The following is a 27,059-nucleotide window of genomic DNA, read 5'->3' as shown; positions in this document are numbered from 1 at the left end:
TATACTGTAAAGGAAACAAGTAGGCCATCAGATATATGGATATCATTGGTGATTGCATGTGGCAGGTATGACGAAAAAAAACAAAATGACATACAGATGGAGAACATGCATTTTGCAGCACTAATAGATAATATCACATATCTCATTCCTAACTTGTAAGTATATCCTTACTTATATTTATTTCTTTTATTTGCCAAACATATGTTACTGGGGCTGATCAGCAGATCCTGAGCAACAGATGAATGGATCACTCTGACATGTTTGCTGTGAAAGAGAGGGCTAAGAGACTGCCTAGCTAAAGGAACCAGACAACCTTGATCACCTGCCTCATTAAGCTTCTATTGTAGCAGCAGTTTGAGATAAAGTTTATTTTTTAGATACAATCAGTAGGGTAAGTAAGATTGGGAGGACACATGTGTCTGTAATGTCCTTTAAGTAAGGACACCCAAAGATTAAGCATAAGGATTCCAGTAAACACCCAGGGGTCTGCATGTGCACAGACTTGTTTGGAAAGGTCAAGGAATAATTAGGGGCACCGCCTTCAGCACTCCCCTAAGTCGGAATCCCCATAAACAGTGCAGGCGGCCTTCCGCACACTTCTCTTTTCTCAAATGTCCTCCTTACAAACTTTTCAACCAAGTCTCATGCTTCCCCACAATATGTTATTTACATTCACTCAATTAAACCACATAACAACCCCATGAAGTATATACTTTTATTATTCCCATTTTACAGATGGGGAAACAGAGAGGTTAGGGAGTTAGCCCATGGTCACACAGCTGGTAAGTAGCTGAGCCAAGGATTCAAACTTTAGCATTCATATTCCTAACTAGGACACTATGCTGCCTTTCTAAGTTTGAAGATGGGAGAGAAAGCAGTGATTTTTTAATACTATGGCTTGCTCTAGAAAGACCTCAACAGAACTCTGTCAAAGATTTGTGTATTCTCATAAGTGTAAATGCAGGCTAAAAGCAGTCATAGCATTTACAGTTGTCCATTTCCTCTATTACTGATGGTTAATTCATTCATTCAGGTTGTTAGGTATTAGGGATGCAAAGATGAATTAAGCATTGTTTCTACCTTTAAGAAACACAGAGGGGGAATAGAAGTGCCATATTAACAGTCTTGGATCACCGATCAATTAAATTTTAATGCAACTGATTATATAAATGTGAGCTCTTTTATTAAAATTACATCATGACAAAAGAAAATAGATATAAATCACGCTGCATATTCAAGTATGAGTCACAAAAAGAATAAAAAAGAAGAAATAAAATATGAGTCACATCTGCTTCTCATATGGTAATCTTGAATTTTCTTCAACTCACCTTTATCATACATTTAAAAATTCCTAGGGCCCACACACATCTGAGAGTTCTGATTATGTGACTTTCTACCTAAAAGCTTTGACCTCTACAATTCTATGATTTATTGCATGATCTATCTATACAGTTTTTTTTATTTTTTTACCTAAAACAGTAAAATAAAGGTGAGTCTCTTGTTATGCCTAGTAAATGATATGTTTAAATTGTTTTGTTTTTCTCCTTTTTAAATAGGAATTTACTGATTGACAATGGCAGAAAGAATTGTAGAGAAGTTAGAAATTCTAAATGATCAAGCAAAGATACTCTTTGCCAGAAGAATAAAGGTTTGTAAAATAAAAGCTAAGATTTAATTTAAGAATTAAAAGGTTTTCATTTCAAATGTGAGTGATTATTTTTACATTTTAGTTAATATGAAGACATAAATTAATTTGTAAAAAAACAAATAGCCGAAACCGGTTTGGCTCTGTGGATAGAGCATCGGTCTGCGGACTGAAAGGTCCCAGGTTCGATTCCGGTCAAGGGCATGTACATAGGTTGCGGGCACATCCCCGGTAGGGGGCGTGCAGGAGGCAGCTGGTTGATGTTTCTCTCTCATCAATGTTTCTAGCTTTCTATCCCTTTCCCTTCCTCTCTGTAAAAAATCAATAAAATATATTTAAAAAACAAAAAAAAAAAAAATGAGTATGTTAGTTGAGTCATCTGTGCAAGTGGATGCTATAAAGAGTTAATTAGATATAAGGTAACTTCTAGATAGGTGCCATATTAGGTTATGATGTATTTAGACTGCTTAAGATACTAGGCAGTCAAATAGTAAATGTGACTACACCTGTTATTCTTTTTTAAAAATATATATTTTTATTGATTTCAGAGAGGAAGGAAGAGAGAGAGAAAGATAGAAACATCAATGATGAGAGAGAATCATTGACTGGCTGCCTCCTGCACACCCCTCCAGGGGATTGAGCCCACAACTGGGAATGTGCCCCTGACCAGAATCGAACCTGGGACCCTTCAGTCCGCAGGCCGATGCTCTATCCCCTGAGCCAAACTGGCTAGGGATACACCTGTTATTCTTACTAATATGTTAAACATGTTAAAAATTATTTACTTGGTGCTCGGCCAATGTGGCTCAGCTATGAACCAGGAGGTCACAGTTCAATTCCCAGTCAGGGCACATGCCCGGGTTGTGGGCTTGATCCTCAGTAAGGGGCATGCAGGAGACAGCCGATTAATGATTCTCTCTCATCATTGATGTTTCTGTCTCTCTCTCCCTCTTCCTTCCTCTCTGAAATAAATAAAAATATGTTTTTAAACAGTTTATTATTTGGTATTTGGTATAGTTACCAAATTAAAAATAATTAAGATTCATAGAAATTAATTTAAGTAAAAGGGCAAGACTCCTATAAAATTCAATTAATGAAGGGTGATAAAGAACAATAAAGAATAAAGTCCTCACAAGACATATTTTTAGTACATATGAACAATTTAATTTGTTTACACAAAAACTTGCAAAGTAATATAACAATGTGAACAAGTGAGGCATGGGTAAGAGCATGCAGGAGAAATCAAGGAAGACAACACAGAGAGGAACTCAAGTGAATAAACATCTTTATGAAAGTGGATTGCCTCTTTTTGCTTTATTAATGACCAAGAATGAGATAACAACATGTAAATCACTTTGGTAATTGCTTTTTTAATTTTTTAAAACTTTTTTATTTTGAAATAATTATAGACACACAGGAAGTTGAAGAAACAGTACAAAGAGTCCCAGGTACCTTTCACCCAGTCGCCCCGGTTAGTGACATCTTACACAGCGCTGTATCTTGACTGTGGTGCTGGTTACACACATCTATAATGGGACAAAATTGTACAATGTCAAAACCAGTATGAGTCACAACTGATATTGACAACTCTGGTATATTACTGTTAATCAGACTACAGACTTTATTCAGTTTTCCCCATTTTAACCTGCATTCATTTGGTCATTTGGTCATTTTGTATGTGTAGCTTTATGCAATATTATCAAAATACAGCATGTTTACATCACCACAAAAGAACTCCTTCGTGTTACTTCTTTGTTTTTGTATCCATGCCCTCACCCCATTCCCTGTCTCTGTCCCAGACAAGGGCTAATTTGTTCTCTATCTCTATAGTAATATGATTTTGAGAATGTTATATAAATATAATCATTCAGTATGTAAAACTTGTTTAAAATATTTTTTTATTGGTTTCAGAGAGGAAGGTAGAGGGAGAGAGATATAGAAACATCAATGATGAGAGAGAATTATTGATTGGCTTCCTCCTGCACACGCCCACACTGGGGATGGGGCCCATAACCCAGGCACATGCCCTGACTGGGAATTGAACCAGGACCTCTTGTTCATAGGTCGATGCTCAATCACTGAGCTATGCCGGCCAGGCAGTATGTAAAATTTTGACATTGATTTTTTAATTAAGCATAATGCCCAAGAGTTCCATCTAAGATCTTATACAAATCAATAGCTTTATTATTATAAATAATATATAAATTTTATTGCTGAGTAGTATTCCATTATATGAATATACAGAGTTTCAGTTACTCACCCATTGAAGGACAGATGGATTGTTTGCAGGTATTTTGCTCTTAAAAATAAAGCTGCTAAAAAATAAGGTAAAATAAAGCTGCTATGAATATTTGTTACAGGTTTTTAAATAAACAAATTTCTCCGGAGTGAATGCCCAAGAGTGATTGCTGGTGAAATCTGTCTCTTAAACTCAACAAGGTCAAGGCCACAAGGTTTGGTTTGAGCTCCCCCTCCCTGTGCCTCAGCCTGGAAACTGCTTCCAGGACGGAAGCTGGGCTATAGCAGGGTTTACCTCATTTGTTTCCCTTTTTTTCAGGGATTGTGGCTCTGCTTGTTTTCTAATGCCTGCTTCCAGTTGTCTTCCTATATTTTGTCTGGTTTTCTAGTAGTCTGAAGCAGAAAGGCAATTCCCACCGTGCTTCATCTAACTTCATTGGCAGGAGCAAAAGTTCTCCTATCCTTTGATTTGCTTTAAATATTTTTTTATCTCTTTGTTCCTCTGTGCTGTTCTCTGAGAGAATTTTTTATAGAAGATTTTTGGCTCCTTAGCTCACTCTTTAGCACTCCTTATTCCCCTTCCGTCCATCTATGTAAATATTTAAACAAAGTTCTCCTTTGATTGCTTTCTAACTCTAGTACTGGCTCAAGCTACTAGGCAAATCATGGGATTCACACATGTGCGGTGACAGGAAGAGGAACAGGTTGGAGAAACCAGCCTGCTATGGTTCCAATAACTCTACATATCAATATTGTCTTTCCTAAAGATATAGGTTGTTCCTAATTTCTGAATTTGGGAATTAGGAGGGAGCCTTCACCATTATCTAGTCCAACACCCTCATTTCATATATAGGCAAAGAGCAGCTCAGGTCACACAGCAATGGCATAAAAAATTGGTGTACAAGGCCCCCAATTTTCAATCTGTATTACTTTTCCATTATTGACTACACATAAATTGTGTGTGTGTGTGTGTGTGTGTGTGTGTGTGTGTACACTTTATATAGTGTATATGTAAAGTGAGGTGAATTTTGTCCTTTCCACACAGGATTTTCCCTATATGAAAAGCACTCTTTTTTTTCAGGGTTAAAACTTTGTCTTTGTTGCAGAAAAACAGTGTTCAGAGTTATGTAAAGAAGACTTTTGCTACACCCCTCACATTTGATTTTCAGTTGGAATCCAAAGAGGCTATTCCTGCTACATCCACATCTATGACAGTACCACAGAGCAGAGAAGACAAGCCACACAGTATTACAAAAACTAAAAGGTAACCATCATAACTACTTCAAACTTTCAACTTGGAGTTTTAAAGTATTACTTTAGATTTGTCTTAGATGCAGTCTATATTAATGTAAGCTTTGTCAAACATAGGTATATTTCATAATTGTTATGAGTTATAACATACTAGATAAGCATTAAATTAGTTTATAAAATATTCATTATATTATTTCACTATTGCAGATAGTAATTACAATTCTGAATTCTTAAAGAAAGGCCTTTCTTGAGCCATGCTATATGGCCACAGATTAACGTCAGGATTTATTTTAAACTTTGACTAGTAGAGGCAAAGGAAAGATCACTTAATTTGAGAAATCAAAAAAAATTCACTGTTGCTAGACTTGAATGGAATATGGAGAGGGGGTGGGGGAAGCTAAAGAAGTGAGGCTAAAGAGGAAATAAAGTCCAGATCACCAAAGGCCTTATGAGCCTAGAAAACAGCTTTGGTCAAAACCAGTAAGGAGTGACCAAAAGGTTTAAACAGGGCAATGCATAGGCAGATTTGGATCTTAGAAATATCATTAAAAACAGCAAAAGAGGTCATTAAAAATTATGAGGGCTCCTCAAAAAACCCGACTCTTTACTAAATTCCTATTATCTCCAGAAACTGCCTCTTCTGGGAGGCATGCCATCTTGCCATGAGTCCTTTTCTAGACAAAGCAAAATGATTGCTTAAATAGCAGAGCATAAGGCAGAAAGTTTTCATCTTCATATCGAGAATGATATGCTGGTTACATCGGTTAAATTGTATAGATTCAGTTCCTCCAAATCTTGAGCTGCAGCTCCTGGGCTGAAAAGCTATGCTAATTATAACCAAGCTAGGAGTCTCCACCAATGCTCACAAACCCCACTCCAACACCTAGCCAAGGTGTCGCATCTAATCCACACAGCTTTCAGCTCAGCCTCAACTTTACACCAGGACTGCCACCTCCTACCAGAGACTGCCTGGTAACAGGCATGCTCTTTTTTTTTTTTTTAATCTCTATCCTCTTGCTATTCCAAGTGTGGCCTTCCATCAAGCAGCATCCGTGTCACCTGGGAACTTGTTTGAAGGGCAGAATCTCTGACCCCTTCCTAGACAGAAGCTGCAGTCCACAAGATCCTACAAGTGATTCCTATGGACACTGACAACAGAGAAACACTTCCTTTAGCACCGAGGTTCTCAAACATGAAGGGCTCGCTAAAACACAGATTGCTGGGCCCCACTTGCAGAGCTTTTGATTCAGTAGGTCAGGGCTGGGGCCTGATAATTTGCATGTTTAGTAAGTTTCCCGGTAATACTGACACTGATGTTTCTGCTCAGAGTACCACCCTTTGAGTCACTGCTTTAGCTTATGTCCCACTCTAATCGTGCTGCCTAATACCAACATCTGTTCCGCTCTTTTCCTTGGCTTACTGGCTATCGTAGCAACTCTCAACCTGGCAGTGATCACCTAATTGATGAAACGTGCCCAGGTTTATTTATAGCTGAGCTTTGCTTTCAGAGTAGTCATTTCCAACACATGCCAGTATGTACATTAGTATTACCTGGGGAGCTTTAAAATAATTGGGTTCTACTTTAATCGGTTTGGAGTGCGGCCCAGCCATTACTATTTTTAAGATTTCCCAGAGATGATTCTTATATAAAGCTAAGATTGAAAAATCATTAAATTCTTAGGGCTTCTTTGTCAGTTACTCCCAGAGACATTTTTCTGTTATTATTAGCTCGGGATTTCTGCATCTTTCTTGAATAAATGGGAACTGATAGCCTTTATCACCTGGAAATATCTTCCTAGGATCACTTTTCTGATAAGCAAAGTTTTATAATCACTCAAAAATATCTCTCAGTCCTTTGCATTTAATTTGGATAGAGTCTTTAATATTTCTCAATAAACACCAAACATGCTCTTCTCTGCAATTTTTTTATTATTGAACCTTTTACAAAAGAGCCATACTCTTTTTAACAAAAGTCTCTTTAAAAAACCACCTGTAATGAGGAATTTTAGTAAGAGAGATGAAGTGACTTTTTTCATTACTTACGCATTCAGTACTGGATTATCGTGTGATAATGGCAATTTTACCATGTATAAAGTAATGAGAAATAGAGAATAAGTTAGGGGCAAGTAGATAGATTAAGAATTTTTTTAGGGGGAGGTGGGAATGGATGGGGAGAGGTCAATGGAGGAAAAAGGAGACATATAATACTTTAAACAATAAAGAATTTAATTTTTTTTTAAAAAGAATTTTTTTTAGATCAATGAAAGAATCATTTGGTGCCCTAACTGGTTTGGCTCAGTGGATAGAGCGTTGGCCTGCGGACTCAAGGGTCCCAGGTTCGATTCCGGTCAAGGGCATGTACCTTGGTTGCAGGCACATCCCCAGTAGGGAGTGTGCAGGAGGCAGCTGATCTATGTTTCTCTCTCATCAATGTTTCTAACTCTCTATCCCTCTCCCTTCCTCTCTGTAAAAAATTAATAAAATATATATATAAAAAAAAGAGAATCACTTGGCCTTTATAGGTGCTGAAGGAATAAAAACTCACTGAAATGAATAGTCAAGGAGAAATCTCAGGAGGACTCACATGAAGGAGGGAGGTGAGGACAACTAGAAGAGATAACCCCTAATAAGGAGTATTTATAAGAGGAAGCAGAAGAGAACTTTAGAAAATATGTATCTTGAGGACAAATAATGAGGGGGTGAGGAAGGGGATTTTAAAAAAGCATTTCAGAATCAAAAACTGAGTAGGGAAATTAAAAAATAGAATACAGTTGTAAATTGGATTGATAATCTAGAAGATCAAAGAGAGACACAATCTTCCAAAAATTAAAAAAAAAAGAAATGGGAATCATATTGAAAATATATGTAGTAAAGTTTCAGGATAGTCAATATCTAAAAATATACCTAATACATAACATAAATCAGGAGAGCAAGAAACAGATGGTAAGAAAAATAAATAAAATATTAGAAAAATATGCCCTTTTTTGAAGGCAGACATGAATTTTCAGATCAAAGGGTTACCAAGTGCTAGACTTATGGAAAAATTAATACCAAAGTCAGGAAGAAACATTGGTTAATTACAAAGAAAAGGAAATCAAATGAGTTTCATATGTCTCATCTGCATCTCTAAAGCTGGAAAACAGTAAACCATTTTCAACTTTTGAACAGAATGGCAATCCTGGAATCCTCTATTTGGATAAATCATCATTTATATATGAGAACAATATTTTTGAAAATGAAAGATTTTAGAATGTCATCTGCCTATGTATTCTTTTTGAGGAACTTACTTGAAGAAGTATTTTATCCAAAATAAAATACGAATATGAATAATACAAAGATACAAACTTTATTATACAAAAATGCATTTGAAATTGTTTATGGTGCCAGAACAAACGCTTGGACTTCCATCTCACAGTGGCTGTCTTATGAAAACATAAAACATTCCGAAGGATTGCCAGTGAAGGAGTTCATAGGAGATTTCCAGTTGGGAAGAGACAGCTTTTAGAGCGGCCCCCATGCTTCCACCTGAGCTGCACCCGTCTCTTGGGTTTCTTACCTTCGTGTGCCACTTCAATGTTCTACCCCAGGGATGCGCAGCAGCACCCCTTTAATTCCAGCACATGCAATGCAAAATCAAGGTCTTCACCTATATTTCTTTTAACTCAGCTATAATAGAATATAATCTCACAGGGAATTTTTTTTAATGTAAGATAAAAAAAGGGGGGGGGTGTTTAAGGGAAATGAATTTTAAAACATACAAGCAGTCCAACATCAATACAACTTACAAAAATGAGATTTATAATTTTATGCTAGTGAATTAACCCACAAAATTTATAATTCCAAATTTTATTCCTCATATTATATGAGAACCCAGTGCCACAAACACAATTTTTATTTCTAGGCTCTTAGCCCTCTCATTCATTCTTCCTACTGTTGGGAGAAAATTCTTCATAGGTTTCTTGTATTTTTATATATTGTATGAGCAGAGGCACTGGCTGCCTTTGTTTCTGAGAATCATTTCAAGGATGTTTATGTAGCAAACAGCCTTGGAAGACAGAGATAGTACTGTCTTCTGAGCAAGAGCAGGCATGTTACTGTCCATTATAAAAATTTGGGTTCCCTAAGCTAGGGTTCCATTCCTGTGATATAACCCATTGTGTGTGCAGGTGTCATCTGGCACTCTACTTATTGCCCTTTTGCTATGAATAACAAATGGTCCTCTGCCTCTGATCCAGGAGTCTCATGTCTTCTGCCAGCATAGATAAAACTTTGTCAGGCTAACTTGTTAGTTTGTAAGTAGACCTTTCACAGTCCTTCACACCTACTTTTAAGGAAGAAACTTGAGGATAGAATAATAGAAACTTTGACCCTCCTTGTAAACGGAGTGGTAAAAGTTATTGTGCCTCATTCCTCAATGAGTAATAAAACACCTCATCCAGGTCCCCGTGTATTTAGAAGGACTGCATATACCCATTTTATCTATCTTATAAGTCTATCTGCTTGTAGGGAGCAGGATTTATCATTTAGGTGATCAGGCTAGCAGGGGAAGGCAGTTAGGGGTGACTGGGCCGGCAGAGGAGGGCAGTTGGGAGGGACCAGGCCTGCAGGGGAGGGCAGTTAGGGGTAGCCAGGCCTGCAGGAGAGGGCAGTTGGGGAGGACAAGGCCTGCAGGGGAGGGCAGTTGTGGGGGACCAGGCGAGCAGGGGAGGGCAGTTAGGGGTTACCAGGCCAGCAGGGAAGGGCAGTTAGGGGTGACCAGGCCTGTAGGGGAGGGCAGTTAGGGGTGACCAGTCTGGTAGGGGAGGGCAGTTAGGGGTGACCAGGCCTGCAGGGGAGGGCAGTTAGGGGCAATCAGGCTGGCAGCAGAGCAGTTAGGTGTCAATCTGGCTAGCAGGGGAGTGGTTAGGGGGTGATCAGGCTGGCAGTCAGAAGTGGTTAGAGGCAATCAGGCAGGCAGGCAAGTGAGCAGTTGGGAGCCAGCAGTCCTGGATTGTGAGAGGGATGTCTGACTGCCCGTTTAGGCCCGATCCCACCGGGCAGTTGGACATCCCTCAAGGGGTCCCAGATTGGAGCAGGTGCAGGCTGGGCTGAGGGACACTCCCCCGCCCCCCGTGCACGAATTTTGTGCACTGGGCCTCTAGTAATAAAATATTAGCTTAACTGTTTCATTTGCCTGTTCTTAACTCAAAAACATATAACATAAAAGTTTTATATTTCTTCAATTTCATTGATCATTTTTGGTTATTAAAAGTCTATCCAGTTTAGTGTTTTGGTCACATATACTACTCAAGGCTTTCCCTTCTCCCATCAAGCCAGAGTAATGACATTGGAAGAGCTGAAATGGAAATGGGCTATGGCCAGCAATTTTCTTCTTCCTGTCCCCCTACCTGTGAGTGAAAGGTGGGTGTGATCTTCCTCTAACACACATTCTCCTCTTCCATCTTCTAATCTCTTTTTTCTCTGGTACAGGAACAGTGATGTGCTAGAGTTAGCTCCTACTAATTTTTTAGAGCTGACTGTTGAATTTTCAGGAATTTTGTTAGATGGTTATTAAACAGTTATTATTAAAAATCAAATTATGTAAACTAAGAATTCAAAGATATACTAAAAACAAAGACATTACTCAAAACTTATCACTTCCTAATTATTTTATTACATTTTACTATTATCTATAGTCTTGAATTTATTTACATGTATTGTATCCATATGGTAGAACTATTATGTATTATCATGCTACTACGCATTTTTTCCCAGTTCCATATTCAGTGATGTCCCATTGGTAGCTTGAAATCAACCTTGGAAATATTTACATCATAAAAATTGACAAATATTACAAATCAAATTTGTATATATTGTATGTCTAGATTTAAGGAGTAAATGTTAATGATGAACATTAAACTTAAAAGCATGTCTCTTGCCTGTAGCCATTATACTTTAAATAGCAAAAAAGAAAATTGTGGAAATATTCTTCTAGTATTCAAAAACTACTATCTGTCTCAGCAAAGAAGTAACGTATGTCATTGATGAATATGTGAAGGTCCAACATATGTTTTCATTGTTCACTTTCATATTATTCCTTAATGTAAATGAAAATATCAACTAACATTAGAGAAAAAGTTATTAAATATTTTCTAGCACCCTCTTATATAGGAGTAAGAGAGGAGGAAAAGGGAAACAACAAAATTTTTTATCTGGCCACTGTTACCATCTTCTCTCTCATTGTTATTTTCTGGCCAACTCTACTCATAAAGAACATAGCTGGTGAAATGAGTGAAAGTGATCAAAAGGTACAAATTTCCAGTTTTAAGGTAAATGTCCTAGAGATGTAGTATACAGCATGGTGACTATAGTTAACAAATCTCTAGTGAGATTTGCTGACAGATTTGGAATGGGGAATGAGAGAAAGAAATCAAAGATGACTAGTTTTTGGCCTAAGCCTCTGATTGAATGGAGATGAGGAAGCCAGGATGAGGAAGAGATTGGGAAGAAGGTGTAAGCAAAAATTTCGTTTACAATATGTTAAGTTTGAGATGGCTATAATACATCTAAATGCAGAAGTCATGTAGCAGTTGCATATATAAATCTGGAGTTCAAGCAAGAGTTTGGGGTCTAGTCTGTACATGGGGACATCAATATAACAGGCAGTCTTCGGGTTACGTCAGACTCAACTTACATCGCCATCTCCCATTTACAGTATTTATTAAAAAAAAGTTCCGTAATTTTGACATATGTACATACGTGCTTTATGTTTTTTATTACTTATTTACCACAAGTAAAGGTCAGGAATTGTTATCTTTTAAATTTTTTTTATTGTTTCACTTCATTATTGCTGTGTATGTACTCCATGTGAGTGACATAGGTGCTTATATAGGTGGGTTTTGACTTAGGGTGAAAACCGTGTTACGTCACGAAGGAATGGATCTCCAACGTAACACAAGGACCTAGTGTATAGGTAATATTTAAAGGTGTGGGACTGGGTAATAGCAACTACAGGTGAGTGTCTGAGGTCTGAGGACTGAATCATGTGTTACAAGCATTTAGAGGTCAGAAATATCATGAATTATATACCATTAACTTTCTTACATACCGATCAGAGTGGGGGAGCCGTTGGAGGACGGGGTCGCCGGGGCGAGGGGCCATAGGCTGTTTGCCAGCCGGCCCTGCCACCGATCGGGGTGGGGGGGCCCACCGGGAGGCGGGGCTGGCCAGGGCAAGTGGCCACAGGCATTCCGGTCATTCTGCTGTTTGATCTATTTGCATATTACCCTTTTATTATATAGTGATCCGATATCTGAACTTATCCCTAACTCCATGTTTCATCACATTGACTCATATGGCAATGTCCCTAGTATCTCATTTAACACTTTCCAGCGTATTTTTCTAAAAGCTCCTGAACAATAGCTTTCTGAACTGCCCTCAATTTTATGACAACAGCAGTTTCTTGTCTCTTCTTACTTTGAGTGAATATCACTAGTTTTTTCAGCTTCTGCTTATCAGTCCCAATCTTTTACACTTTCTACTGTAATATATTAACACAAAAACATCCAAATCTATATAACTGGGACATCACCACAGTTGTCCAAATTTTTTAAAAATATATTTTATTGATTTTTTACAGAGAGGAAAAGAGAGGGACAGAGAGTTAGAAACATTGATGAGAGGGAAACATTGATCAGCTGCCTCCTGCACACTCCCTACTGGGGATGTGCCCACAACCAAGGTACATGCCCTGGACTGAAATCGAACCTGGAACCCTTCAGTCCACAGGCTGATGCTCTATCTACTGAGCCAAACCGGTTAGGGCCAAATTTATTTTTTAGATTAGCTTTATACATTTTCTGATTATTTTAATTACATTAATTTTATTTTTCAGTTATGTCTCCTTCAAAAACGAGCCTGAACCCAGAAAGAGTGATTTTGAGAAGTTAAATTTAAGATTACATACTGCACCAACAACTATAAAAAATCAAGAAAATAAGTCAATAGGTAATGCTTTGTGTAATGTATTCATTTCTCCTTTGATATATAAATGCATGCTTTTATTATACATTTTAATATTTTTATCTTAAAGGTTCTTGATAATTTGATCTCTGTTGAAAGCATTTACTCAAAAGTTATGGGTTATAACTGCAGTGTGAAAGATTTTAGTGAGCTATAAAGAAGAATTTCCTAAGAGAAAGAGATGTTAAATATCAGAATGGGTAATTTATATAATTAAGAAGATATTTTTATGTTTATTATTCTAGAAAGAAAAATTCTGAATTTCTTTTCAGTTCATCATAATGGCCTTTACCATTCGTATTTCTACCAACATTTCTGCACATGATTATTTATGTATTATCTAAGAAAATGGAAGCTTTCTCTATACCTCTCCTCTTTCTTAGTTCTCACCAGAATTGCCTTTAAAATTCCTTTATGGACATATTGACTTTTTCTAGCATGCACATCAAAACTCTTTCAGCCTCTACCCACGCCCAAAGTCACTTTCATATTTTTAGGTATTTGTTACAGCAGCACCCCACTTCTCGGTACCAATTTCTCTCTTAGTTCAGGCTGCTATAACGACCTACTGTAGCGTGGGTGGCTTAAACAACAAATACTTATTTCTCCCAGTTCTGGAGTTTGGAAGTCTGAGATTGGGGTGCTAGTGTGGTCAGGTTCTGGGGAAGATCCTCTTCCTGGTTTGCAGACAGCCACCTTTCTTTCTGTGTCGGCTCTCTCCTAGCTCTTCTTATAAAGGCATTAATCCCATCATGGGGCCCCACCCTCATTACCTCATCTAAACCTAATTACCTCCCATAGGCTCACTTCCAAATATTATCACATTGAGGATCAAAGCTTCAACATATAAATTGTGGGTGGGACACAAACATTCAGTACAAAGCAGCTACCCTATCTAAATTATACCCCCATGTATTATTATCACTTACCAACATTTGTTTATTTCTGTCACAGCATATATCTCAATTTATAATTATTCACTTCTCTGTCTCTTGTTTATTTTCTGCATTACCCACTAAAATGTATGCATCATTGGGCAGGAGTTACCATTCTAGAGTCTAGTACCAGTGCCTGGCATATTGTAGGTGGTCAACAAATAACCATTGATCAAATGAATACCACACACTGTATTTGTTTGTTACATCTATTTTTTTTTAACTCATTTAATTCTCACAGCATCCCTATTAAGATAAGGACTATCATTTCCACTTAACAGGTGAGGACCCAGAGGGATTAAATAACTTTCCTAAGGCTACATAACTCACATATAAGGAAAGTATTTGGTCCCAGGCTATCTAAATGCAAAGTCTGTATGTTTTACCCTACATTATGCCTACTTCAAGACAGTCCATTAAATGATAATCCAGATTAATAAAACTCATAATTGGAGATGGGGTTATCATATTATAGTAAGTAATCAAAAGTTATATTCTGTTGTCCAGCTGATGTGGCTCAGTGGTTGAGTGTCAACTTATGAACCAGGAGGTCACATACCTGGGTTGCAGGCTGGATCCCCAGTAGGGGCATGCAAGAGGCAGACAATTGATGATTCTCTCTCATCATTGATGTTTCTATCTTTCTCTCCCTCTACTTTCCTCTCCAAAATCAATAAAAATATATTTTTTAAAAACTTATATTCTGTTAATAGAAATTCACTTCCAAAGCACATTATTCTAGAATATATTTAGCTCTAAAAATGTGAAAGCAATTCTATGTAAGCAAACAAGATTATCAAACTACATTTCTAAAAATTTTACTATCTGTAAAGAAAATAGTTTATTGAGATAAATTAAAAGTAGTCTAATAGTGTAGACAGTCTGATCAATGCTTCCCTGTCTCCGGATCTGTTTTTGTTCATCAATTTATGTTGTTCATTATTTCCACTAGATGAGTGAGATCATGTGATACTAGAAATACACTTATAAGAACCGAAAATGAGACAAGCAATAATGGTTATGCTGAGAGGCAAATGAATCAGTGTGTAGTGAGTTTCTTTCTGGGCCAACAGTTAGACCCGGAGACAGGGAAGCATCGATCAGACTGTCAAATCTCAGAGGGAAGGTAGGGGAGGGTGGGGGTAAGGGGGAGAAATCAACCAAAGGACTTGTATGCATGCATATAAGCCTAGCCAGTGGTCATGGACAACAGGGGGGTGGGGGCATGCGAGGGGAGGGGTTTGGGATGGGAATGGGGGGATGAGGACAAATATGTGATACCTTTAATCAATAAAGAAATTTAAAAAATAAAAGTAGTCTAATAGTGTAGAAATATCATTTATGTTTGTATTTGTTTCTTTAGAACCAGTAGAAGAAAATCGAAAATCAAGATATGATAGATCTTTTCTTTATCTTAAGGATTCAGATGAGGTAGGTTTAATTTGTATGCTTATAATTACTTAATAGCAATTCAAATTAACCCAAATAATTTTGTATATATTTCTACCAGTCCAAAATTCAAATGGGTTTTAGGATTCAAAAGCATAAAATTTTATCTCTGATATTATGGAAAACTTTATATATGGAGATAACAGAAAAAATAATATATTATTTGTTGGACAATCAGTACAATAGAAATTATTTATTAAATATGATAAGGACTAGCAGTTACCATAAAGTTGATTAAGACAGGGCATGATAATCTATACATGCATAACTTAAATGTTTAATTTTAAATATGAAAATATATATGTATTTGTTAATCTTTTGATGTGTAGCCAAGACCATTTTTGAGCATGCAATGGTTATTTAGATTATATCATATCTATATATAAAAGCCCAGTGACTGGAACGACGGAATGACCAGAATGACTAGAATGACCAGAACGACCAGAACAACCGGTCGCAGCAGCCAACCGGACCAATCAGGGCCCCAATCAGCTGTGGCCCCTCACCCCAGCTGGTCCCACCCCTGATTGCTCTCCCCTGCCCCCCGATCAGGGGCAGGGCTGGCCAGCCAACATCCTGTGGCCCCCCTGGCCGGCCCCTCCCTCGATGCACCCCCCATGAGGGGCAAGGCTGGCCAACCTCCCACGTCCCCTTGCCCTGCTGGCCTGACCCAATCAGCCCCCATCAGGGTGGGCTGGCTGGACCCCACCCATGCATGAATTTGTGCACCGGGCTTCTAGTTACATTAATAACTACCATAACAGGTTTTCTTCTCAAGTCAATTTTTGTAATTTTTATGTTAAAGTTTCTCTGTTTCACTTTCATATCTGTAGTCTATTTCTCTAACAACTCTCCTTAACTATTCAAACTTGTCTTTTATACTCAATAAATAGTAAATGCCTCCTGCTCTAAACATACTGTTTTCTTGATCTTCTTATGAATACTCTGGGCTTCTTCTGAAATAGCCTCATCTTCAAATCCTAGTATTAAGTTCTTCCTCATTGATGAAATATTTTTTGTCTATTTTAGTCCTCACTGATATTCCTCTTTTCTAAACTCCTCCTCATTTATTGATTAGTTTGGTTCTTAGTGATATTACTCTACTACATTATTTACTAACTAGTGTCCCAGTGCATGAAATTTGTGCACAGTGTGTGTGTTGGGGGAGTTCCTCAGCCCGGCCTGCACCCTCTTCAATCTGGGACCTCTCAGGGGATGTCCGACTGCCAGTTTAGGCCTGATCCCACCAGCAGTTGGACATCCCTCTCACAATCCGGGACAGCTAGCTCCTAACTCGGAGCACCAGTGGGTCTTTCTTTATTTTTCTTTCTTTATTTATTTTTAGGGAAAAAGTCTATGATTTTTAGTTAAAACTGAAAAACTACCAGGGACAGGAATGACAGAGGACCCATCCTAGGTGGATGGGATCCTGGGGGTGGGGAGTGGGGAATATTGTTGACACAGTTGTCAGAATTCAAATGGGGTCTGTGGATTGAACCTTAATACCATTTGAATGGAGATTTCCTCACATGGTCGGGTGGAGAATGGTTATGTAGGAGTGTCTGCTTTTGGGAAATTCAGCGGGGAGTATCCAGGCATCCTGTCATGTGCAGAGCATGCTCTCATACAGCTCAGAAGAAGACTGGGGAAATGGGCATATACGTGTATAAATGCACACACTCACACACAGTCAAACCTTGCTATTTTTGAATCCACCTTTGTGCACCTGCCTACTTGCTAAGATCCATAACTCCAGAACCAAGGCTTGCAGAGCTTCCTTGGTCATTGGGCCATGGCCAGGGTGCAAGAACCCTGCAGACAGACCTGTGGGCACAGTCCCAGCTGAAGTCCAACAGGTGCCACTGTTTTCTTGTTTCCGCTCCAGTATGTGAACTGGTGTATGTTTCACAACGGGTTCTGTTGGGGCTTTGGCATTTCTGTGCTTCCTGGTGGCATCTGGCTGTGGGATGGACAAACTGGCGCTCCAGTGGCTGCCGGTTCCCTGAGTCCGAGAAGACTGTGCAGTAAAATGTGGAGAAAAGATCGCGTCGTAAGCAAGTTCAGGCTGCCCCATTTCAACCTTAAGGAATCAACAGCACCCATCACATACGGTGTCCTTTCCACGGAAACACAGAGAGCGCTGCCCTGAGCACGCATGGTGCCGGCTCACTGGGCCCACAGACCAGCAGCGATGGCCACTTGTGGGCGACATTATGAAGTCGTGAAGTCGTGACACTGAGGCGATGTCAGGACTGAGTCCGGCTGCCAAGGCCACATCCTGGCCCACGTCCAGGCCTACGCCCCACAGTGAAGCCCGCGGTCGGGCACCGATAGGCGGCTGGGGGAACTGACATAGCCATGTGGGTACCACCGCAGTTTCTCTATGCACGTTTAAACCATCCTCATTCTTCCAGAAAGAAGGGCTTTTCTCCCACTCTGGACGGCCATGCTCCCCCGGCAGCGCCCAAGAACCTGGGGCCTGCCTGGCACCCCAGCCTTGCTGAGCCCGCAGGCCACTGCCCTAACAGCTCCGTACCTCTGCAGCCCTCCGCGCAGCCCGCCAGCGCCGTCCAGCGTGGTCCGTCCGGCGCAGTCCATCCATCTGCAGGGCCCCTGAGGCCACCCAGCCACACGCGCTTGGGCCATTCCCACCCAGACTCCGCTTTCCCCGCACCTGGCAGTGGGCCTAGTGCACTTGCGCAGAGCTCCCGCCTGGACCGGTCATCCGTCTGGTCGTGACAGCCCTCGTCTATTCTTAGTATAGATGTTTCATGTATGCTAATTATATCTATCCAATAAGAATGTGAGCTCGCCCTGGCCAGTGTGGCTCAGTCAGCTGGAACATCTTCCCATACACGAAAAGGTGGCAGGGTCAATTCCTGTCAGGACACATATCCAGGTTTTGGGTCCAATCCCTGGTTGGGGTGCATTCTGGAGGCAACTGATCAATGTTTCTCTCTCTCTTCCTCCCTCCCTCTCTATAAAAATCTATTTAAAATAAAAAAAAAGAAAAAAAAGAATGTGAGTTCTTTGTGGCCTATATTTTTATCATATGCTTTATTTTTATCATATATTATCCAGAACTACATATATTCTGTGCCTAGTGTGAAAAACAATTGTGGGTGCTAAATACATATTTGGTTTGTTGATGAAGATTCATAAATTATACAGTTTATATTTACATATGCATGTGTATGTTTTGGATATCTAGATATGTGTATTTAAGTAAAAACATATGGAGCCAATCTGAGACTCTAATTTAGGAAAATCTGGATAATTTGTTCCAGTTTCTCCTCCTTGACTCAGGGCTATTTTGCTGTATTGACTCTATGTATGAGAAAGTAAAGCCTCTGTTTAAATTGAGGCTATTTGTTTCTCAGTATTTGAACTTTAGACTTTTCCTACACTTGGATAAGTAAGTTTTATATGGATTAAAAGGCTAGGTTTTAAAGACAGAGAAAGTAAAAATTAGTAAGTATGAGCATGGGCAAATTTTTAAATTTCTGTACATTTGTTTCCTTACCTATAAATGGTAATAACACCCATCTCATAGGGTTTTCTTGAAAATTAAGTAAACATATTTTAAAGTTATTTAAAGAACTAGACAGCTATTAGTTATCATAATTAGATATTCCAAAGGTGAATAAACAAGTATAAATGATCAATATACACATGGAAAGAAACTATTTCTAAAAAATGTTTTCCTTTCCCCCCCGCCCTGAATTTTAGGTAGACTATGCCAAGCCCTTACGGTATCTATTTCCACACCATAGACAAGAATATAAAAGAACATTGGGTTCTACAATCTCTTCTTCTATACCCAGCACTCAATCTAATGCTTATAAGAAGGAAAAAGTTGCTACTTCATTTACAGGTATACACATTGTGTGTTAATGTTGAAATAACTGAAAATTAACTGCACCTAACTTTTAGGCATAAGCATTAAGGAAATCTTTTTTTTTTTTAAATATATTTTATTGATTTTTAACAGAGAGGAAGGGAGAGGGAGAGAGAGCTAGAAACATCGATGAGAGAGAAACATCGATCAGCTGCATCTTGCACACCCCCTACTGGGGATGTGCCCGCAACCAATGTACATGCCCTTGACCGGAATCGAACCTGGGACCCTTCAGTCCGCAGACCGACGCTCTATCCACTGAGCCAAACCGGTTTTGGCAGCATTAAGGAAATCTTTAACCACCTTTGTTGGTACTCGGTTGGTCTCACTATCTCCCATCCCCTCTCTATAAAATAATCAATGAATGTATCCTTGGGTGAGGATTTTTTTTTTATTTTAATTTAAAAAAGAAAGAAAATCTGCCCACCAATGTGGCTCAGTGGTTGAGCATCGACCTATGAACCAGGAGGTCATGGTTGATTCCTGGTCAGGGTTGTGAACTCAATCCCTAGTAGGGGGCATGCAGGAGGCAGCCAATCAATGATTCTCTCTCATCATTGATGTTTCTATCCCTTTCTCCCTTTCCCTTCCTCTCTCAGAAATCAAATATACACACACACACAGACAGACACACACTAGAGGCCTGGTGCACAAAATTCATGTACAGTGGGGGGGCTGTCCCTCAGCCAACCTGCACCCTCTCCAATCTGGGACCCCTCAAAATCGGGCCTAAACCAGCAGTCGGACATCCCTCTCACAATCCGGGACTGCTGGCTCCTAACCACTTGCCTGCCTGCTTGCCTGATTGCCCCTAACCACTCTGCCTGTCAGCCTGATAGCCCCCTAACCACTCCCCTGCCGGCCTGATTGACGCCTAACTGCTCCCCTGCTTGCATGATTGTCCCCAAATGCCCTCCCCTGCCAGCCCAATCACCTCCAACTGCCTTCCCCTGCTGGCCTGATCACTCCCAACTGCCTTCCCTTGCAGGACAGAGGGGATTGGGGGACTCCAACTGGATGAGGTGGGCCTGAGGGGACTGGGTGACTGAGCCTGGATGAGGCAGGGCTGAGGGGACTGGGGGACTCTGGCTGAATGAGGTGGGGCTGAGGAGACTGGGGGACTGAGGCTGGATGAGGCGGGGTTGAAGGGACTAGGGGATTCCAGTAGGATGAGGCGTGCAGAACCTGCTGCCCTACCCCCCACCCCCTGGCAGGGCTGAGAGGACTGGGGGACTCTGGCTAAATGAGGCAGGGCTGAGGGGACTGGGGGACTCCGGCTTGATGAGGCAGGACTGAGCGGACTGAGGCTGGATGAGGCAGGGCTGAGGGGACTGGGCGACTCTGGCTCGATGAGGCAGGCCTGAAGGGACTGGGGGACTAAGGCTGGATGAAGCAGGCCTGAGGAGACTGGGGGACTAAGGCTGGATGAAGCAGGCCTGAGGAGACTGGGGGACTGAGGCTGGATGAGGCGGGGCTGAGGGGACTGGGTGCCACCATCTTGTGGCTGTGGGCACCGCCATCTTGTGAGGGTGTGGCAGTCAATTAGCATATTCCCTCTTTGTTAGATAGAATATATAATTTTATTTTTTAAATCCTCACCCAAGGATATTTTTTCCATTGATTTCAAGAGAGAGAAACATCAACATGAGAGAGACATTGATTGGCATGCCCCTACTGGAGCTGGGGAACCTGCAACCAAGGTAAATGTCCTTGACTGGGAATTGAACCCAAGACCCTTCAGTCTATGAGGTTAGATGCTCTAACCTCTGAACTAAACCAGCCAAGGCAATAAAAACATATTTAAAAATAAATGTGTCGAGGTTCTTGTTCTGGCATTAAGAAGGATTCAGCAATCTAGAGAAAGGCTGTGTGTAACTTAAGTAAGAGTCCATAGACAAAAGATAATTTTGAAAGGCATTGGGGGTCAGAGGAACCTGGCTGAAGAAACCAAGTTCTCCTTGTCTCAGGACCCCTTGCTTTTTATTAACCCAAATTGTCCTAAGGCAAGGTAGAGATATACACTTCAAAGGGTAGGATTTCTTACAGAAGCATTGTCAGATTGGGGAATAGCCTATGGCAAGTTCAGGTGTTTGGCCAGTAGGAGGTAATGACATGTAGATTAAGATGCCCTGAGCTGTCTGGCAACAAACAATCATCCTTTTCAGGTTTGGGGAAATGCCTTTAGCCATTCCCAACAGGCGATAACATATGTGACTCAGCCCTTGTTGAGTCCCCAAGTTCCATCAACCTTTTGATTAAACTCTTGCAATTATGACATTCTGGAACTGGCTTCTGGGATAAATGAAAAAAATAAAAGGGGACATCTGTAATACTTTCAACAGTAAAGATAAATTTTTAAAAAAGAAGTTTTGACTGAGTAACTACTACAGGTAAGGCACTATACCTGGTGTTTTTCTATGTTATTTTATATTGTAAAATATTTTATATAAGGTATTTTCTAAATGCCATAATATGTATGTGCCTTTTATGACAATTTTTTATAATTTCAGCTCAAACTGAAAAAAAACATAAGGAATCACTTGATACAGTTGTCTACTTAAAAGATTATGCATATAAAAGGTAATTTATTTTAAATTTTTAAATATTTCATTCTGTTCAAAGATGTTTCTAATAGGAAAAGTCCTGCTTTTATTTTCTAGTAGACCAGAATGAATTTATTCTGGCTTATTACTATTTAGACTCATACTACAATCCAATGGCTGATCCTAGACTGCTCAGCGAGTCAGCATTACATGCGAACCTTGAACACATGTTCTATCTGCTGCAAGTTTACAGTCAAATGGAGAGAAAGACATAGTAGAATGAATGGAGAGACTACAATAGTTGAGATTCCGCCGGAACCGGTTTGGCTCAGTGGATAGAGCGTCGGCCTGCGGACTCGAGGGTCCCGGGTTCGATTCCGGTCAAGGGCATGTGCCTTGGTTGCGGGCGCATCCCCGGTGGGGAGTGTGCAGGAGGCAGCTGATCGATGTTTCTCTCTCATCGATGTTTCTGGCTCTCTATCCCTCTCTCTTCCTCTCTGTAAAAAATCAATAAAATATATTAAAAAAAAATAGTTGAGATTCCTCAAACACTGTGTAATGAAAAAAAAATCATCTTAATCCAGTGTGCTTTGAAATTTGTTTGGAGCAATAATATTTAGTCTCTTTAGGTTTACCTCAGTCCTTCTCTTCCTTTCCAAGATTGTATCTGAGTAGATGAGTGAGGGGCTCACTGGACTTTGTGACTGAGGAAAGGTACTTGACCAAGGGTCCTTGTCAATATCCTTATACTGCTGGTCTCATTCCTAGATGTTCTGTGACTGCTGCTATCTCTGGTTCATGTACATATGGTCTATTCTCTCTGAATTTTGATACGATCCACTCTTACTGCTCATCAGTATGGTAGGACTTTCCGAGTCTCTTCCATCTCCTTCATCTGCTCTTTGATTGTCCATCACATATGCCAAGCCCTTGCTATGGGTTACCTCATCCTTGCAATGGCAAGCTCCTTGGCAAGTCTAAACTCAGTGTCCATGTCACATGTGAACCAAGGGAGATCTAGCATGAAAATTATATCCTCTCTGCCTAGCCACACTATTCCCTCCTGTTAACAAAGCAGGGGCCACCCTATGTTGGCAGGAAGCTGCCCTGCAAAGCACTTTCTCCCAGAATCTCAACAAAGGATGTGGAAATACCTCTCTATCTTTGGTGTTCTCAACCTACATACTATTCCTTCCCCCAGTGAAAAACCAGAGGCACACAGATTCCTGTCTTGCTTCCACCACCACTTTTCCTGTCCCCTCCTCCCCCTCTCCTCTTCCCCCAAACCAGGCAGGAAGCCATGTCTTGTCTGATCTATAGCAAAGGGTTTGGGGGAGATGCTGGCAGTGACTTTGAGGAATTGAGGCAGACAAAAACTGGCAAGCTGAAATCAGCCCTACAGATATTTATGCTGAACTTGTGTTCATTTTCAGAAGAAAATCTCCTCTAAAGATTAATGATTTTTGTACAAAAGAAAATAAATCTGTCAGAATTGATCCATTAAGTGAGTATCATTCAGTAGAAAAGAAAAGCTTACTCCCCTTATGCTTTGAGGATGAATTGAAAAAACCAAATGCCAAGATAATCAACATTAGTCCGGCAAAGACAGTAACTGCTCATAAGGTAATAAGAAAATCTACTGCTGTCAAGTAAATGTTGAACAGCTTGTGGGAATATCATGTTCTAGTAACCAGAATCTTTGGTAAATCCTTCTTTTGGTTTCACACACTTTAAAGTCCTAATGCTCTTTTTAAAACTGTTACCCCCAAACTGGGGGTTCCTCTGCACCAGCTGAACATTCCACATGTTTTTAAATGAAGAAGGCGTTATCAAATTTTCTTGATTGTAAGGAAATATGAAATAAAAATGGTATTTTTAAAAAAGTGGATCATGCATCACTTTCCTATCAATGTACTTCAGCTATTTCAACCAGAAACTCTACTTATTAAAAGCTATTTGGCAGCTCACCGAGTCTCTAGGAAGGCTGGAAAGACAGTCTGACTGGAAAGCTGTGCAGTCAGAAGTCACCAAGTTACAGCCTCAGACTGCTCCACTGGGGCCCATGCTATTGTCACAGATGACAGTTAACAACTCTGATTCTGGGCAGGGGACACTATTTCAAAGACCCTTGCCACTGCTGCCCTTCAAAGCTATATATATCCACCACCATCCTCACTAAAATAGTTTTAACTATTTTTTCACAGTCCTTGCTTTTTCTGAATTAAAGACTTGTCTTTGATATATCTTACTGGTAGAGCCCAGGTCACATGCCTATGCCCTAACCTCAAGAGAGGCTGATACAGCCAGTGCCTGCTTCTCCCGAAAGGCACATAGATTTGAAAGGTGAAAAATTCCTTTAATGTATTGGACAGAACAAAAATATGACACATCTCCACTACTGTGGTGAAGTGGATAACATTGGCATCACCAATGGATTGCAAAACTCGATATTCTGTCATTTTGAGGGAAATCATAGGCATTAACATGTCTTTAAACTAAGTGTACTAGTTTTAGATAGATTATAATTATAATTAGATAGATCTTAGTTTCTTATTTTATTAACTAGAGGCCCAGAGCATGATATTCGTACACTCGGGGGGAGGAGGGTGCCCCCTAAACCCAGCCTGAGCTTTCTAGCAGTCCAGGAGCCCTTGGGGGATATCCTACTGATGGCTTAGGCCCGCTTCCCAGCAGCCAGATATCCTTAGCACTGACTTGGAGGCAGGAGAGGCTCTGGCCACCACCTCTGCACTTGCGAGCCATGAGCCCGGCTTCTGGCTGAGCATCGCTTCCCCTGTAGAAGTGCACTGACCACCAGGGGGCAGCTCCTGCATTGAGCATCTGCCCCCTGGTGGTCAGTGCACGTCACAGCAACTGATCGTTCTGCCATTCAGTCAATTTGCATATTAGCCTTTTATTATATAGGACTAGAGGCCCGATGCACGAAATTCGTGCAAGGGACTCAGCCCTGGCAGCAGTTGCAGCCCTTGCAACCCCAGCTTCGTCCGGAAGGTCATCCAGAAGGTAGTTCGGCTGCCCAGTCTAATTAGCATATTACACTTTTATTATTATAGATTATACTAGAGGCCAGGTGCACAGATTCATGCACCGGTGGGGCCTCCAGGGATTGGGCCGAAACCAGCTCTCTGACATCCCGCAAGGGGTCCCAGATTGTGAGAGGGTGCAGGCCAGGCAGGGGGACCATACTGGTGCATGATTGGGGCTGGAGAGGGTCCATGGGAGCATTCCAGTGTGTGTCTGGCCTGCCTCACGCAGTCCCAATTGGCCAGACCTCAGCAACAAGCTAACCTACCAGTCGGAGCATCTGCTCCCTGGTGGTCATTGAGCATCATAGCGACTGGTCAAACAATTGAGTGAATGTCAGACACTTAGTATATTAGGCTTTTATTTTATAGGATATCTAAAGAAAAAGTAGCAGTTATTGTAAACTAAACACTGATAACATTTATACTTAACAGTTTCCTTGGAGTTAATTTTTTTGCCCTAGAATAGAAATGTGGGGAAGAGTTTCATGAGAAGCTCATACATACACATTTTGTTACTACTGTAATAAAAATAGTCTATTTTAAAGTCAATCTACTACTTTAGCTACTTTATTCTGCAGATATATATTGAGCACTTTTTATGTGTTAAGTGTTGGGGCACAATAACAAATATAACTGTTGTAAAGATAATTTTAGATTTTCTGAATTACTTACTAGGATATCCAGGCTTTGTAGTTTGGGTTTGTAATCACTTATGTCTCTTATGACCTTTGACTCAATCCATTTTTTTATATGCTTATTTCTGGACATGGAAACCTAAGAAATGTCAGAATGTTGTTTTGTTCTACCAATATCCCACCTTATTTATAAAAGGGTTTTAGAAGGCCCAAAGTTCAGATTTTTAATCCTAACATCCTGATAAAATATTAAGAAGAGAAGGAAGCATATCACATACAAATACTTGTTTTTGTGTGTGCGTTTGAATATCACTATTATTCATATTTAAAACTTCTATGTATCTTTTTTGAATATTTTATTTTATGTTTAAAAATATATGTAGCCTTTTTGCCTCAATAGACTGACGACTAAGCACTCTTTTCTTTAATTCACAGGAACAAAATGATACAAATCCCATAATTTTTCATGAGACTAAATATGTACAAATGTTTCTTTTGACAAAAAATAGGTTTCTGCTCCAATCTATGGAAAATAGAAACATTGAACCACAGAAAAGAGTAAATTTTATTTTAGAAAGAAATCGTGAAATTCTCAAACCTTTAATTAATAATCAATGTATTACTTCTTCCAAACCTAAAAGAACCATGCCTACAGCATGGAGGAAGCATATGCAAGTGATATCTTTTGCAGTGGGTCGCAGAGTTATAGAAGATAAACTAAAGAAGGAAAGTACTATGCAAACATCCAAAAACATATCTGAGAAATCCTATAGTTTCTCAGAGCCTTTTTCCAGCCTAACAAAAAAATTTGTAGGTTTCCTTGATAAAGCTGTCATTCAAGAAACAAGTGCTAAAATTGGCGAATTTGAAAGAATGTTGTCTACAGTAAAACCAACGAGCAAATTCAGTGCTTCACCTGTCAAATGTTGTTCAAAGCCTTTAAAAAACAAACTCCAAGTCCATAAATTACAGACTGTAACTCCACTGGATGATTTGCTAACCTTTTCAAGTGAAAATTAAATGCCTCATAAAATATTTTTTGCGGTAATACTTGAGTAACAAGAAGCAAAGTACAAAGTTTCAAGATCATAGAAGAAATTCTTGTCTAAATAGTAATGTTCTAATGGATGGCATATAAATTGGAGTTATAAAACAATGGAACTCTGTTTAAGAAAAATCAATGTTTTTACAAGATAAAAGAACAAAATTAGGAAATAATTATTAACAAGAGAATTAGTTCATGAATTTCTATTATCCCCATTTGGTCCTTAATCACCAGAATTCCTAGAGTAAAGTTTGATTTGGACCAAGAATGTCAGACTGATTCTGGAAATTCACTATTGGAAGCCAAATAACATCGTTAACTTTGCTCTATAAATGAAAATAAAAAAATAAAATAAAATAAATGTAACATTAA

The 27,059-nt window shown here is 39.7% G+C and overlaps 1 protein-coding gene across 2 annotated transcripts; it reads left to right on the top strand.

Moving 5' to 3' along the window:
* Window positions 1-27,059, top strand: C9H1orf141 (chromosome 9 C1orf141 homolog). 2 transcript variants are annotated; one of them, XM_054721028.1, is made up of 9 exons: window positions 1-155; window positions 1,557-1,648; window positions 4,990-5,147; window positions 13,008-13,120; window positions 15,434-15,505; window positions 19,253-19,393; window positions 21,928-21,997; window positions 23,394-23,583; window positions 26,078-27,059. In XM_054721028.1, exons 2-9 carry the CDS (start codon window positions 1,574-1,576, stop codon window positions 26,660-26,662), a joined length of 1,404 nt encoding a protein of 467 aa, XP_054577003.1. In that variant the 5' UTR covers window positions 1-155; window positions 1,557-1,573; the 3' UTR covers window positions 26,663-27,059. The 2 variants fall into 2 exon arrangements, with proteins under 2 accessions (XP_054577003.1, XP_054577004.1); XM_054721029.1 differs by lacking the exon at window positions 1-155 and having other exon boundaries at window positions 1,620-1,648; window positions 4,965-5,147.

The sequence above is a fragment of the Eptesicus fuscus genome, chromosome 9 (genome assembly GCF_027574615.1).
Source record: "Eptesicus fuscus isolate TK198812 chromosome 9, DD_ASM_mEF_20220401, whole genome shotgun sequence".
NCBI lineage: Eukaryota > Metazoa > Chordata > Mammalia > Chiroptera > Vespertilionidae > Eptesicus > Eptesicus fuscus.
This window is presented reverse-complemented; position numbering and strand designations above follow the sequence as displayed.

Bases quoted from the DNA above. Each gene is read 5' to 3' on its own strand.
- C9H1orf141 (XM_054721028.1), top strand. From the start codon at position 1,574: ATGGCAGAAAGAATTGTAGAGAAGTTAGAAATTCTAAATGATCAAGCA. The intron at 15,506-19,252 runs GTTTAATTTGTA...AATTTTAGGTAG, and splicing joins TAAGGATTCAGATGAGGTAG to ACTATGCCAAGCCCTTACGG. The intron at 21,998-23,393 runs GTAATTTATTTT...GTTCATTTTCAG, and splicing joins AAAGATTATGCATATAAAAG to AAGAAAATCTCCTCTAAAGA.